This window comes from Myripristis murdjan, chromosome 1, assembly GCF_902150065.1.
Source record: "Myripristis murdjan chromosome 1, fMyrMur1.1, whole genome shotgun sequence".
Lineage (NCBI taxonomy): Eukaryota > Metazoa > Chordata > Actinopteri > Holocentriformes > Holocentridae > Myripristis > Myripristis murdjan.
The window spans coordinates 17,024,104-17,041,102 of NC_043980.1; the positions used below are offsets into that span (position 1 = coordinate 17,024,104).

Sequence of the window (16,999 nt, forward strand, 5' to 3'; positions counted from 1 at the left end):
GTAACAACAGCAGAACCCACTGCAGCATCGCAGCTTTCTCTCTCCCAGCCTGCCACAGCTCAGCTTTGTCAGTGAATGCGTGCATGTGTGCGTGTGTGTGTGTGTGTGTGTGTGTGTGTGTACGTGCAAGTGTGTGTGTGTGTGTGTGTGTGTGTGTGTGTGTGTTACATGATGCAGGGAAGAAAGCCAGCAGGCGAGGCGGTATCCAGGCCACTGCCTTGTTTTGATGTGGTCATGCTAATTAAAAAAGGAGCCTTTCTGCCAACACCAAGGAAAATACACAGGGAAAAAGATGGAGCCATTTCAGTGTTTGAGAGACTGTGAATAAGCAACGGTTTGTGAAGGTGTGTGTGTGTTTGTGTGTGTGTGTTATAAGTAAATACTGTGTGTGTGTGTGTGTGTGCATGCATGCATGCGTGCGTATGCAAGCGTGTGCATGATTCATCACGGGTCAAAATGTGGGGAGTGTGTGGATTGTGAATTTTTGCTGATGTTTTTATGTTTTGTTATGCTGCGGGATAAACACAGTGGCAGAGAGGGAAGGAAAGGTAGAGAGAGAGAGAGAGAGAGAGAGAGAGAGCGAACGAGTGAGAAAGGTGGAAGAGACAGAGAGAAAGTGAGCGAGAGAGATGTGGAGGTAGCGGGGACAAGAGGGAGTCTTTTTTGGATCTGACTCAGACTACTGGCTCAGACAGAATGGTGACGTCAGCACAGGCTTTACTAAGGATGGAGGGATTGAGGGCGGAATAGGAGGAGGCTGGAGATGGCGCCCTGAGGGAGGTAGGGATGAGAAAGATATTAAGGAGGAGAGCGAGGGAGAGCGGGGAAAGGGACGGAGAGGGTGAGACAGAGCAGGCGGAGAAAGAGAGAAAGGGAGAGAGAGATAGAGAGAGAGAAAAAGACTTAGAGCAAAAGGGAGATGAGGGAGGGAGTGAAGCAATAAGAGGCCCACCACATATATCTGGGTCTGGCTCCGGAAGCTGCAGCTAAGTGGGTTTAAGACAGATAAACAGACAGAAAAAACAGACAGGCGGAATGAGAGACAAAGGAGGAGGAATGGAGAGGAATAATTCCTTGGCAGGAAGGATGAAGACAAAGGCTGAGAAAGAAATTGGTTTATTATCTTGGCTTAGAGAGAGAGTGGAGAGAAGAAAAGGGAGAGGTACCAGAGACAGAAATAGACATGAGGAGAGAGTGATAGTAGAGAGAGAGAGAGAAAGAAAGAGCGAGATTATGTCAAATCTTTGCTCTATACCCTCTATTTAAAGTACCAGTCAATAACCTTCAGTGCTTTATGACTCAGCCATCAAAGTCCCTTGAATTGGGTCTTTTTTGCTGTATCACAAAGTGGAAATAAACACACACACACACACACACACACACACACACAGCTAGTACAAAGTATAAATTCACCTCCTTCTTTTTATGTTCTTTGGCCACACAAATGCACCCTCCGACAAGCACACACACACACACACACACACACACACACACACACACACACACACACACACACAAACACAAACACAAACACTTCTAAGCTGCGCCATCCCTGCATCACATCTATTTTAATTTGTTTTATTTCAGTGATTATTTATGCATCTTGTTTGTTTTGTGCACTTACTTTTTGATATCATGTGGTTTCTGTTCCCATTTCTCTGTTTGTAGGCTCTATTTTTTTTTCTTCCTTTTTTTTTTTTTGGCATGAGGTATTTTCATAACCTCCTTAGGTTTTCTCGGTCTCACCGGCAGTATTTTCTCTTTGTCAGTTTGTGCGTTGCAAATGAATTAAAACTAAATTCAGGCCCGGGGCAATCGTCTGTTTTGAGCACAAAATTAGAGTTGAGCGAAACAGGTAGCCTCCGCTGCTCCGTCTGCATCTGCTGGCACGGTGACATCATCACTAGTGGACCGTCGTGGCTCTGGCAAACATGTGAGGTCATTAATGGGGTTTTGTGCTCTAATACACCGCTGTGGGCCAGCCAGTCGTGTCCGTCAGTGGGTGTTGTGAGCGAAGTTGTGCTGCTGTGTCAGTTGTGTCTCCCCGAGTCCACAACTTGCGCTGATGACAGGTGACCGATGATGAAGGCACCGGGGCAAGAAATTAAAAAGCACAGAGGCGAGAAAAAAGAAGGGAAGGGAAAGAGGAGAGAAGACTGGCGGGTATTGTCATTAGAATATGACAGATATTGCAACACGTATATAGAGTTTTAAACCTTTTAAACTCATACAATAACACTTAACCTGCCCACAGGAGTGCCAGCCAGCAGGCACCAATGTATGTTGCAGCAAGTGGGTATCTGTTCCCTACATTAGCTCTGTGTCATGTGTGAATATAGAACTTAAAATTGAATTAGTCCTCATGCATATTTCATAATGCAAATTATTGAATGTTACTGTTAGGAAAGAGATTTGAAGGGTTTGGCATGCTCATTAAAAAAATCTCAATGGGAGAATCTGACTTTTTTTTTTTTTTTTCTAATGTAAATGTCGCCTGTTTGACAGGTGTGCAGAGAGGGACAGAAAGATAGAGCAGTGATACTAATTGAGAGAAAATATTCAGATGAGATGAGAAATTGCTTTTCCTCATGCCTCCTCTCCTTATGTGTTCCTTATCATTATTCCTGCAAATAATATATTCTTTGTTCTCTTTATTTGAATAATTTATTTGAAGCAGGAAGTGCCATTGAGATAAAGTGGCACTTTTGTGTGGGGTTGCATTTTATGTTATTATACCTATCTATCAGGACAATATGTGAGCTTCAGCCTTCCCCCAACAAATCATCTTTGTTGATGGGGAGTAGGGCTGGCACGTTTAATTACACACACTCAGACATGAACTGCATGCATGCGTTTTTGCCCACGTTTATGAAAACACACATGCACATGCACAGACCCTCAGACCTAAACATGCACAGTGTGCCGTCTGCCATAACCTGTGGTAATGACAGCGAGAAGTACTTACTTTTTGTGTGTCAGAGGAGAGAGCCCCCCTGATAATTGGAATTAATTACCTGGAGTCTGGAGGGCAGAATGCTCTCAAAGCCATAGGTTATCGTGCTCTGTGCTGCGCGAGCACACACACACACACACACACACACACACACACACACACACACACGCGTGCACGCACACAAACACAAACACACACACACATACATATACATGTGGCAACACAAAAGAGCAAAAGTGTCATTATCAAGTAGCTCTTCAATGGTTACTGTGGACAGCCTTGTATATGATTGAATTCAATGATTCCATTAGTGTTTTGTGCACTTCAGGTATAACAAAAGGACCTATTCTGTGCTTTGTTCTCACCGTAAAGGGTCCTTTAGACAACGATGACTCTCAAGTGTGTCTCGTCTCTGTGTGCATATGCGTGTGAGTATGCATAATATAGCATATCCCAAATATTACATCAGGATCCGCATTCATGATTCTACTTTATACTAGGCTTGGACCAATATGGGATATTTAACACCAATACTGTTTTTGATATTTATTTTTAGTGGCTGACCGGTTAATCGGGTGGATATCTGGCATTTTGAGATAGTCAGCATCGGCCAATATCTGCATCCATGAGGCTGATGCTGTCGTTAAGTGCACTAAAACGAATTGATTTATTTTTCATGCATACTTTTTTAATTTTTTGTTTTTTGATTACCTTTATTTAGTTGATACTTTTTTTTATTTAACATAACTGCACTGCAGAGAGTGCAAATCTACTTCAGCAAACAGAGACGATGCAAACAATAGCATTGGTGTCAAAGAAATCTTTATTAGTTAGTTCATTTGTTGTTCAGCAATTTGGTGTCTCATTTGTTATTATTATCAAATTGATGCATTTTATCAGATGCCAAAACAACAACAACTACGACAACAACATGTTATCGGCATTATATATCAGCCACCATGAACAAAGGGAATATTGCAAATGCAAAACAACAAGATGAGAGAGATACTGTCAGGCAACATGAAAAATATTTTTTTAAAGAGGTCGATAATAACGTCTTTGATAAAGAAGAGGTTAAACACGGACACGTCAATATTTGATGAGGCGGATATCGGCCCGGTGGATCAGTAAACTGCCAAAACTGGTGTAACCCCGCTTTATAAACAAGAAAATGAAAAGATTGTAACTGTGGTGAAATGTATATGTATGGTGGCGGATATGCGTTTATGGTATTGGTTGGTGTTCCCTTTGTAATGTTGTGTGTGTAATCCTTGTGGCCGCACGGAAAGTGAAAACAATTATCCTGAAAAAGGGCAATAAAATCTATCTATCTAAAATCTAGCTATCTATACTGTGTGAACTGACGTGTGTGTGTGTGTGCATATAGCTGTGTATCTGTATGTGTTTTATGTATCTGTATGTGTTTCACTAACATGTATGCCCACGCCCCCCACCCAACCTTCCCCCCTCACTCTCCCTCCATGTGTAGATGCAACAACCGTACCCAGTGTGCAGTGGTGGCTGGTCCTGATGTCTTCCCTGACCCCTGCCCCGGCACATACAAATACCTGGAGGTCCAGTACGAGTGTGTCCCATACAGTAAGTCCTCTTCTTTTTTTATATATTTTCTGGGCATTCAGAGAGGAAGCTCATTAATCCTGTCCTGTTTTTTAATTTTCTATTTTTTTTTTTTTTTTTGATCGATCATCAGAGTATCTCGTCTCTGATCTTTTATTCAACAACTAGACATAGAAACACCTGTGAGATGTGTCTTACTGATTATTTCAGATGAGATCACCATAATATTGATACTTTGCTGAACCATTGGTGACAACATGGATTTACCACTTGGTAACTTGAGTGCCATAACATGTTTTCATGGAAAATTAAGTTGACACACCATGGCTCACTGGGTAAAATCTAAGGGAGGAAGGACAAGAAGGAAGGATGAGCTCAAATGATGACAGATGGCTGTGTGACCTTTGACTTTGTGAAAACAGACTGGGAGGTCGAATTCACTGGGGGTGAAATGTTCATGAGACATGTTAGCAAAAAAAAAAAAAAAAAAAAAAAAAACAACTGTGAAACTTTTTTTGCTAACATAGTTTCCTCCTAAATCTAGGTTACAGCCCTCTGCATAATATATGCATAAAGGATTCAGGGTGGAAGCTTGTGGATTAAAGACTTGTATTTGTCCTTGATGTTTATTGCACACCACACTCCATCTTAGAGGGTTTGTCCAAAGGCAAAGCTAATTTCTGTGTCTATGTTATGAAACAGCCCAATCACAAGTGAGTCCTTCCTCAAAATGCTGCTTCTCAGTAGTTCATTTTCTACTGGAACATGCATTAATATTCACTTTATTCACATGGCGGCTATGTTTGATTTATGTCATAGCTGGGGTGGGATATCCTACCCAAAAGACAGCAAAGCGGATGTAAACACAGACAAACTGAACCGGTCTTTGGGCAAACAATTTAAAACATGCGCTAAAATTATCTTTTAAATTGATGACAATATTTGCAGAGCTGGAGCCCAATCAGAGGCTGCAGCCGTGTGTGAGGTAAAATAGAAGGTCTTCTCACTTCATTGGTGGACCTTTCAATAACGTTGCTTTTTATTTTAGCAGCAAATTATTCCAGAATTAAAATAGTCGCTCGCAATGTTGTTGTTACAAATAATGCCAGATTGAGTATTTACTTTTATCATAACAATCTACAAAGTTTAGAAGACCTTGACACAAAAACTGCCCATGTTGGAGAGCTGAAAAGCTTAAAAAAAAAAGGACTGTAAAAGGAAAATAAAGAAAAAAAATGTCTTTGGAGATATAAAGTAGTCCACTCCCACATTTTTCCTGTTGCGGAAAAGGTTTCCCGTTAGTACCTTTTAAATTCTTTCTCACTTCACCAACACCAATACTGTGTGTTTTTTGTACACTTGTGTGTCTTTGTTGAATGTAGTAGATTTTGTTTATTGGTTGAAAGGTTTAAACACCTGAAACCGAAATTCAGTTGGTTTTACACCGCAAAACGTTCATCTTAGCAAATACGTTTTGAGTCTTAAAAGCTTTTGCTACACAAGCGCATAGGTGATAATTCAACTTGTTTCCACATCAAAAAAGCTTGTTTCATTTTTTTTTTAACCAAGTATCATATTAATATGAATGGAGATATCTGCCTTGTTTCAAGGTGGCATCACCCATTTTTGAAAATTATTTGATGTGGATTGGAAACAAATCAAATTATCTCACCCCACTGACTTTTTTTTTTTTTTTTTTTGTAAGAAAAAAAAAACAAGATTTTGAGACTAAATATATAGGACTTGTTTGCAGCAGACTTTTTCAGAGTGTACCTGCAATAATGAACTATGTCTGGAAGGAACATCTTGACATCTCTTTAGTTAATTTTTCCTGTAAATCCTGTACACAGTTTGTGGAGAGTTCATGGCTCTGATTTAGAGTCTTAACAATGTCTGAGTGTAAAGCCTTGGCACAATGGTCCATACAGACAGCCAAGGTGATCTCCCGCACTGAAGCATTCAATTATGTCTGGCTAAACGGCTCCAGCCCAGCGTCTAGGATGACCAGCAGATTAAATAATAGGACTATCAGAGCCCTCTCTGGAGCAGATGGAAACACAACCTGATACCTGCTTAATGCTCCGACAAGCACACACACACACACACACACACACACACAGACACACACACACAGACACTCATTGTGTGTTCACTCCTTCTGTATTTACGTGTAGCAAGTCTACATTTTCTCTCTTTGTCTTTGGCATAAATGCACACCTGAGTGAAATTAGTTATTTCTCGGTTCCACCATCATAAAGTACAGTAGCTCACCAACAGTGCGGCGCACAGGAAGATAAGTTCCATGCTTATCTGATAAACAATGGGTCCGTCAGGCTAAAGTTTCCCCCCCTCAAAAATAGACAGCATTTGAAACCAAAGTCATTAGAGAGCTCAGCTAACGGAGGGAAGGAGAGAGAGAGAGAGAGAGAGACAGAGAGACAGAGCATGCGTGACATACAGAGAGTGAGCGAGAGACAGAGACAAACTGAGAGAGAGAGAGAGAGAGAGAGAGAGAGAGAGAGAGAGAGAGAGAGAGAGAGAGAGAGAGAGAGCATTTTGACAGTACATTAGCAGTTTCTGTGTACTGACTAAGTGTTCAGGCTGGATCCGGTAGCATTGTGATACACTACCTGGATCCTGGGGGTGTGTTTAGCCGTGAGAAATGTTTCGAAACGTCACAGAGAAAAATATGTTGTACTGCGTAGAGGGGAAACAGCTCCTTGGGTAACATGACTCCATACCTTTCCATGTTCTCTCAATTCTCAGAACTTTTATTTGCTGTTACCCTTCACAAGGCCCTCATGTCGTATCCTTCAAATATTTATCAAATCAATTTTTTGGGCAGGTGTAAATGACAAGTCAACCTTAGAACATAATACATATATTCAGACTCTAGCCATGTATGGTCAAGCAGCATTGCTTGGCACAGCAGATCAGAGCTGTCAGATGCGTTGCTGTGAAACACACATTTTGTGAGCGATCAGGTAATAAAATATCTCTGAAATGTTCCCGTAAATCGCAAGGGATCAATACAGTAAGCGAGGCTTGTTTGTGAAGTCTCTGGCACCATTCACAAACATATGTCCACTGGTGTCGCTTTCACGTTACAGTATCAAAACCCACAAGCAGCGTTTTGAACATATGAGCGTATTTGCATTTTGAGGTGAGGTGAAGTGAGGTGGAGTTTAGCACAGTCAAAAAACTAAGTAAGCAGAGTTAGGGTGTGAAGTGATATCCGTGACTGAAGTAGCTCTCCCTGGCCATTAGTCTTGGTGCGAGTGGAGGTTGTTGAGTGTAAACACCTGACCCATAGCGATTACCGCTGTAGCCGCGGCTTGCTAATCGCAGGCTGTGATGGCACACGCAGAGAACGAGATGCGCTCTAAAGAGGCTTCCTCCTAGGTGTGCTGTTGTTGTGCACCGATGCTTCCCTCCACGTAGATGTTCAAGGACTTGTACACAAATCTCAAAGTAGGTTGTAAAACAGATAATTAAATTATGTACGGTTCAAGTTGCAGAGAAATTTTGGCACGTTTTCTTTCTTTTTTCTTTTTTTTTTGGCTCGCTCTTTCCTTCCAACTCTTCATCTCTCCTCCCTCTACCACAGGTTTCTGGCTGTTTTCCAGAGCTAAAACTAAGTAAACACTTACACACATACACACAAACACATGTGTGCACTCTCTCTCTCCCTCTCTCTCGCTCTCTTTCTCCTTAGCTAGATCTCTGTTTTAAGAGTGTGTGGCACTCCTGTGCCAAACTACCCAAGGAGCTTTGGCAGTAATTAGCCACCTGTGTATACTGGCTTATAGCACTCAAGGCAGGCTATAAATATCCATACATTAACATACTATACGGTACTCCTCCATAACAGCTCTTAAACATGAATATATTGATGTCTACATATGCAACACTCTGAGCAAATAGAAATATGATGTCACATATTGTTTCATTCATTTATGTCCATTAAAAAGCCAGGATCACTTGGGATTATGTTTATCCATTTCCACATCTATATTCAGTAGACCCTGGCTCTCCAGCTGGCGCTATGAAGCAATTAGCCTACTACCACATTTAGTGTATTTATCGGCAAAGCCAATGATACGTTATGCAATATCCATGCAGTCTATTTGAGACAATAAAACTTGGCTCAGTAGGAAAGCTAATTAAAAGATAAAATCACCTTCTTGTCTTTCCAATTATAAGACTTCTGTCAGATTGGACCCTTGGAATAACTTCATCATGATGACATGGGGAGAACTCTGCTGTGTGTGTGTGTGTGTGTGTGTGTGTGTGTGTGTGCATGTGTGTCTGTGTGTTTGCATGTGTGTTTGTGTGTGTGCTTCCACGTGCATTTTCTTGTGTGTGCGTGTATGTGTCGTATTGTTGTCCTGGAAACAACTGCTCACAGGGTTTCTATCCTCTTGTGTGTGCATGTTTATCTGTATGTGTATCTGGGTGTGTTTGTGTTCCACTTGCTTGTGTGCATCTGCGTGTCTGTGTGTGTGTGTGTGTGTGTGTGTGTGTGTGTGTGTGTGTGTGTGTGTGTGTTTCCCAGGGAGAGCAAGGGAACATGGAAAGGAACTAAAGAGACAGAAGGAGAGAGAGAGAGGTTGTGTGTGTTACCTTATAAGGAGCACATGATAGTTGGAAGAGTTAATTTGATTTGATTTGAATTACTATTACTGCTGCTGATATGTTATATGTTTTTAAACATTTAACATTGATTATTATGAGTCATGTAGTCAGAGAGAGAGAGAGAGAGAGAGAGAGAGAGAGAGGTGAAATATGGATAGACAGAGAGAAATAGGTTAGACGAGGCTGGCGGAGAAGGAACAGATAGAATGAATTAGCAGATAAAAGACACAGAGAGAGGTGGACAGGGTGTTGGTAAAGGGTAGAGGTAGAAACACGGACTGAAGCACAGAGAATGAAAGATGGAGAGAGGCACAGCATGAGATGATGAGAGAGAACGGCAGGACAGGATGAGAGCAGAGACAGAGAGAGAGAGAGGAAAATAATGAAGACAAAGAAAGAGGAAAATGTCTGTGTCCATAAATGACCTTGGGGTTTAGCCGGCTGAGTTGATTGGAGATCAGAGATAATAGTGGTGAGGCCTCTGTCACCACCGTGGTCTGCACACATACACACACGTGTGTGTGTATGTGTGCCCACGAGCACTCACACGTACACACACATTACATGCTCACACACACACTGTAGTTCCTCCTAGACGAATACCTCTTTAATAAACCATACGTTTTCAATAAAAATGCTAATTATCTCCACACCGCAGTACAGTCAGGTTAACACTGGTTCTGTGTGTGTGTGTGTGTGTGTGTGTGAGTGAGAGAGAGAGAGAGAGAGAGAGAGAGAGAGAGAGAGAGTGAGAGACAGAAAGAGAGAGAGAGAGATTCAAGGTGCAAAGCGAGACCTACTTGTGATCTCTGAAATTTTGAAAAATTGAGAGGATACTAATGAAGATATTAATGAATATTTAGAAGATTTTAATGAATGTAAAATCAGACAGGCTACACACTCTCACTACACAGAGCATTGCTTTTGCTCACTGTTGTTTTTGCTATTGTACTGCTATTGTTTTCTAATTGTAATTCACAGCCTGGCTTAGAGTAAATGAGCAGAAATGTTTTTTTTTTTTTTTTTTTTTTTTTTTTTTTTTGCTTGCTGCAGAACTAACGATTTCGTACTGCAGTCTAAATGGTTTTGCAGATGATCAGTTAAAGATACTGGATAGATAAAAACAGCGAAGCTCGGCAGAACTCGAATATGAATAACAATGAGAAAAAGATTGAAAGAAGACTTCTTATTGTTGATTTTTTTTTTTTTTTTTTTTTGGATACAAGGACATTTTCAGGCAAGTTTCCTTGTTGTAGTTTATATTTTTTATCTCCCTTGTAGCTAAGCTCAGCTACTGAATCATCAATGGCACAAAAAAGACCTCTCTCCTCTCTCTTGCTTTCTTGAGCTAACCTTGACAAAACTCGAGGATTCAATAATAGCCTGTCTTCTATATCATATCATATTTTGTTAAACCCTGCATACAATTTAGAGAATGACTATCTTTTTATCTTTTGTCCAAAACTTTGAACGTTGACCCTTGTCATGGGTCATGGGGATGCAATACAGAGATAGCTTGTAGAAATTGTGCAGTAAGATTTCCACTGGAGACCGCTACTAATCTTGTGAACTGCCGAGTTTCCAGACAAATTGAATGACATTTGTTTGACATTTTCGGTGCCATTTAGTATACTTGTTGCTGGTGCACTGTTTCAATTGCAATCTATTAGTTGCTAGCAACCTTGAATTCTTTGTTTTTGTCTGAAAGTCTGTATAAGTGCTTCAAGTGACGATACACCTTTGTTGTTAGTTGCCATATTTTTCCTATCCTCTCTGTCCCAGTTGATGTGGTTGTTTTCTCATCTTATTCTCTCTCCCTGTATATAGGAGTGTGTGTTTGTGGATGTATGTGTGTTTGTTGTCTATCTATATCTGTCATCCAATCACACACACCCTCACATACTGTAGACAAATCTGCTTTCTCTCCTAGCCTTCCTCACAAGGGAACCACAGCCTTGTGGTAAACCATTTTATATCTTAACACTTAGCAACATATCCACGCGCGCATGCATGCACACACACTCACACACACACACACACACACACACACACACACAAACATACACAGGCAAACATACACAAACACACACTTGTTTTAGGTTTAACACGATCTCCATCCTGAGATTGCTTATTTATCGGGAGCAGTGCTAAGCCGCGCCAGTTACCATGCATTTTTCATGAGTCGAGGATTTAATGGTAGCTTGTGTATGTGTGGGTATGTGTGTGTTTCTGTGTGTCACGTGTTTGTGTACAGTATGTCTGGTGGTTGTGGATGTATTTTGGCTTTAATGTGTTTAAGTATTTATGCATGTACCATATGTAGTGCGCTTGTACTCTATATATAAACATCCACCATCCTGAACTTCCTGAACGTATTCCTTTTGAGAGCACCGCTCATCTCTTCTCCGAGATTTTTTTTTTTCCCTCATGTCGTCTTCTTCCTCTCCTCCTCTCCTTACCTCCTCTCCTCTCCTGTCCTCTCTTCCTCTCCTCTTCTCTCCTCTTCTCTCCTCTCCTCTCCTCTCCTCTCCTCTCCTCTCCGGGGACCAGTTCCATTCAGCAGGTCTCTAACAGTCTTGAAAAACACAAGGGCACTGACTGCAGGATTAGGTTTCTGCCATGTTCACATTCCATTCAGTTCCCCGGGGAGCAAGGTGAAATGGAATTCATATGTTTAAGAGGCTAGGAGCAAGTGTGCACATTTCATTGCAGGGGCAACACTAACCGCCTTCCACAGAAGCTCGAAAGATAACACTTTGAATATAATAGGAGAGGCATCGGGTAGGGGTAGCAGTGCACCCACCCACCCTCCTACACACACACACACTCGCACTCAGACACATACTGTACATGCTGTGATGTAGACAAGGACAAGCGAGTACACACCGAGTCTCACACAATAGGTGACAAGCACCGAGCATTAGCTCACCCACTGTGCAACAGGAAGTGTTTCATTGTGGCAGTTTTGGCTGGACCACTGAAATGCAATCCCAGTAATCAAATCAATTTTCTGGTTTTCATTTGCTCTGTTGCTATTAGCATACATTAGACAGCACATTATCTCAGGTTATTTTGCATTGTATTCATTATTTCTTCCTGCGGTATGGATAGGACCACCATGGATACCGTGTGTGTGTGTGTGTAGCCGTGCATGTGTCTGTGCATGCTTTTGTTTGTTTGCTCTCCCTCTCTCTCTCTGTCTCTCTTTCTCTCTCTGTCTACATGACATTTGTGTTCCCCTGTGTGTGTGTGGGTGTGTGGGTGTGTGTGTGTGTGTGTGCGTTGACATATGTGAGATGCATTAAAGCCTCCCCTCCTCAGACGCTTACGTAATGTTATTACCAATCACACACCGAGAGCATCCTGGCACTCTCACAAGGTTAGGATGAAATATGAGAACGATTATGGAGATCCAAGATTGTATTATCATGATTTCCTTATTATTGCATCATTAATCTATTTTTGTCTCTTCTCTCTCTCTCTCTCTCTCTCTCTCTCTCTCTCTGTACATTCTTCAAATTTTTCACCTATGGCATGGGCAGAAGTTGAACAGAAAGGTAAGTCTGCAAGATGCACACATACACACACACACAAACACACACACAAACACACAATCTGAGGTTGAGTGTCATTTTATGATGCCAACGCCTGAAGCGCTTTGTACCTAGTGACAGAATGACATCTCTTTCAAACTAACTGCTGCTATATTAAGACAGTGTGATCTCAGCGTATAGAGGCAATTTAGAGACACTGATTCTCATTAGGCATACTCTAGGCCTAAATAATTTCATGGTTCATTCTGAATGTCACTTAACAAACTTTGCAAGGGTAGAGAATATTTTTTTTACGATAAGCCAATGAAGAGAAAATCCCACTGACATTTAATATTTGAAATGGTTTACCAGAATATAAAAAATGATCATTCCTGTGAATAGCCCTTGATAATTCTGTCAATATTCACAATCCCCTGAGCAAAATCTGGAATGAAATTATTGAGGTGAATGGGAAAACCACAATGCACATCTGGCCCTTCTCTTGCTTTTTGTGTGTGTCTGGTGTGTGTGTGTGTGTGTGTGTGTGTGTGTGTGTGTGTGTGTGTGTGACAGCATACCAGTGAAATTACAAAAGTCCCCATGACTCTGGGAAGTCCACATTATTCTGGGAAGCTAGAGTGACTCCGGTCGCTCCGGCTTCCCAGAATTTACTACCTCTCCCACATCAGTCATAAAACATGACCCCAGTATTCCAAGTTGGGAATACTGAGCATGGAGTGGGAAATGAATTATTGGAACAATTGCAGAAACAGCAGGGGATAAAAGACGTGTACAGCTTTACACTTGGTGGTTTCTGACAGAAATAGAAGAAAGAGAAAGGAAGAAAGAGCTAGGAGACTAATGAGGAGCAAGGGAGGGAGGGAGAAATGGGAATAGAGGGAAAAGGGGAAGTAGAACAAAATGTACCTTTTTTTTTCTTTTCCTCTTAGCTGCAAGAGAAAGCTATTATCTGTTGAATAGGATGCATGATGTTGCTATGCATTACAATCAACAAAGAAAATACATCACCTAATGTACAGTGCAACACAATACCCCTGTCATTTATCATCATCACATACTGATGTCAGAGTTAAGAGTCAGAGTTAAGTTAATACACAATGAAAAAAGACCATAAATAATATTTTGTGGGTACTGTGGATAACCTCTCGTAAAAACTAGAGAACAGAGAATATTTGACATTTACAGAGACTGCATAAAGATTTATCTTTTTGTAATGTGTAAATTTTGTCATTTATCCCTCAGTGTTTCTCTGCCCTGGCATTCTGAGAGGGGTGTACCAAAGCGAACATCTCTTTGAGTCTGACCATCAGTCCGGCGCCTGGTGCAAAGACCCGCTGCAGGCTTCCGACAAGATCTACTACATGCCCTGGACTCCCTATCGCACAGACACACTGACAGAGTACTCATCCAAGGAGGACTTCATCGCAGGCCGTCCCACCACCACCTACAAGCTCCCGCATCGCGTGGATGGGACAGGCTTTGTCGTCTACGATGGTGCGCTCTTCTTCAACAAGGAGCGCACCCGCAACATTGTTAAGTTTGACCTTCGCACGCGCATCAAGAGTGGTGAGGCCATCATCGCCAACGCCAACTACCATGACACCTCGCCTTATCGCTGGGGGGGCAAGTCGGACATTGACCTAGCAGTTGATGAAAATGGGCTCTGGGTAATCTACGCCACAGAGCAGAACAATGGGCGCATAGTGGTGAGCCAGCTCAACCCTTACACCCTGCGCATCGAGGGCTCCTGGGACACCAGCTACGACAAACGCACCGCCTCCAACGCGTTCATGATCTGTGGAGTCCTGTACGTGGTCAAAACCGTCTACGAAGATGACGACAATGAGGGGACGGGGAACAAAATCGACTACATGTACAACACTGATAAGAGCAAGGAGACGGCAGTTAGCATACCGTTCCCTAATTCCTACCAGTACATCGCTGCGGTGGATTACAACCCTAGAGACAACCTGCTCTACGTGTGGAATAACTACCACGTGGTCAAGTATTCACTGGACTTTGGCAACAACGGTAGGCTCCATCTCCCACACGGTTCTTCTTCTTCCTCGTGTCTTCCTTAAAGAACTGGTTTGCTATTTTGGAGCCTAGGCCTTATTTGCAGATAATCTGGCATCTTCAGATGTAGAGACCATTATTTCACCGTTGGCCTCAGTATTGAGCCTGATATCGATGTGCTGCAGGCTCCCACTCAGGAACCACAGCGGTCAGTCAGGCAATCTTAAATGAGTTTGAAAACCTAAGGTAACTTTGCTTTTCTGAAGTGGCAAGATCGGTGTAGACTCTTTACCGATCTCAGAATTTTCTCCTGAAAATAGGTATTGTAAATTGAGCAGTTATGGGTTTAGGCAGTACTATTCTTTTGGGACTTGTTTTGGCTGATTCCATGTAGGACTCTGCAGTCTAGTTAAAGCGCAGAAGGTTACAGTTTGAAAGGTAGTGTTTGTGAAATAAAGTAATTCTGTTCCAAACGGAGCAGTTCTGTTGATTTAAGGAGCGGTTTGCGAACACTTTTTCAGGAGAACATTCTGAGAGCGTACACCAATCTTCCCATTTTGGAAAAGCAGTTATCTTTGGTTTTCAAATTCGTTTACAATTGCGTGATTAGTTGCTGTAGCTGAGCAGGAGCCTGCTGCACACCAGTACCAGGCTACTAATACTGAAGTGACTGCTGGAATGATCTCTTTGTCTGAGGATGTTGCCAGATAATTTTTAAATAGGACCTTGGTTCCAAAATAGTGAACGTGTCCTTTAATTTCTTTTTGCTTTATGGTTTTTCATCCTCACCACTTAGGACCATGAGGCTAATACTCTTAGAAAAGGAGTGCTGATTTTAGCAGTTTGCCTCACAAAATTAATTGGTTCGGGATATGAGGTAATTTAAAGTGTATGAAAATATTTCTAACATGAAGTACATTATCATATTTGTAATGCATTTATATATTTATTGAAATGATAAATGCATTTTTTTTCTGGTGACATAAGGGATACATACAGCCCCTCATCTTCCTCCAATAATTAATTCAGCAAAATAACTCTAAAAAATGAAAAAAAATTAAGAGAACCATCTGTACTGTCATGGTTCACTGTTCTGTGTTTGCTGACAGTAAGGGGTCAGCCCCCCCCCCCCCCCCCCCCCCCCCCCTCCATGGCATCTGTATGTTTTTAGAAGTCAAGAAAAACATTTGAGAGAGCTATGCCTTTGAAACTTTGGCCTCGGAAAATACCACTGCCGCTGACTTTACAGATGTTTGCAGAGCTGCTGTTTGTGGGACGGTTCCCTCTTTTTCCAGCCAGCCAAATAGTTCACAGTGAAACCTTCAGGACTCCCATGCTGATTTTATTCTTATAAAAGAACATCTTCAGTGATGTTATGGTAACTATAGCACACATATTGCAAATGCCTTTTACCACTTACCATCCTGCTCTACAGCTTCCCCAGCCACTGACCAAATTGTAATGCATTTCTTTTGAATGCACCCAGGAGTGTCTGAGATGGAGGAGCAGAGGGAGGAGGAACTAAGTGATCTCTAACCCAGAGTGAGCTGCTCTCAGCTCTGGTGTGAGGGCAGACAACCCCACCTCCCATCTCTGGATGGAAGGCCCTAAGCCCCTGGAGCCTGAAGGGCTATTTGCCCAGTCTAATTGCCTTTCAACACCTTTCTATGGAGTGGTCAAGGCAGTCTGGCTGCATGTCTTATTAAATGATGTCTGAATTAACACATGCTCTTACACACAGTTAGGAGACACAGTACAAGGAATTATAGAGGAGGACAGTATTAAACTTGGTTTCCACCGATCAGTATGTGTGTGAAACGCAAGGTCATGGTGTATTTTAGCATGTGTGTCCGTGCAGCTGTGCACCGGTAATAGATAATACTTCTGCTTGTGTGTAATCACATGTCTGACTGTGTGTGTGCAGGTGTATAGGAGTACCTGCTAATGCCTACAGTATGAGTTTGTGTAGTGTTTGTCTATGCATGAGTGTGTGTCTGTGTTTACCGGTGTATTCGTGAGAGTTTGATCACTCTTATAATGGAGCTCTAGATGTCTCAAGAGGCTCTAAAGAGGAGATCAATGGGGATTCAATGTAGAGAACGACCTCCAGAGGACAGCAACAAGCCAGACTGCTGACCAGGGGGAGATAAATACATACAATCAATGATGCTGCTCTGCTCCCCCACTCTCTTCTTCGCTCTGCTCCCTCACTCAATGAAGACAAGGAATAAATTAACTACCTCAACTACATGGTTTTCTCGTT

General features: G+C 41.9%; 1 protein-coding gene across 2 annotated transcripts in view; it reads left to right on the forward strand.

The window, feature by feature from the left end:
- The window catches only part of adgrl3.1 (adhesion G protein-coupled receptor L3.1), a 121,852-nt gene that overhangs the window by 47,419 nt on the left and 57,434 nt on the right, over window positions 1-16,999 (forward strand). For both annotated transcript variants that reach the window (XM_030055249.1, XM_030055239.1), the window contains exons 5-7: window positions 4,443-4,552; window positions 12,709-12,723; window positions 13,963-14,751. In XM_030055249.1, coding sequence (XP_029911109.1) covers window positions 4,443-4,552; window positions 12,709-12,723; window positions 13,963-14,751 — 914 coding nt within the window. The remainder of the gene's footprint in view (window positions 1-4,442; window positions 4,553-12,708; window positions 12,724-13,962; window positions 14,752-16,999) is intronic.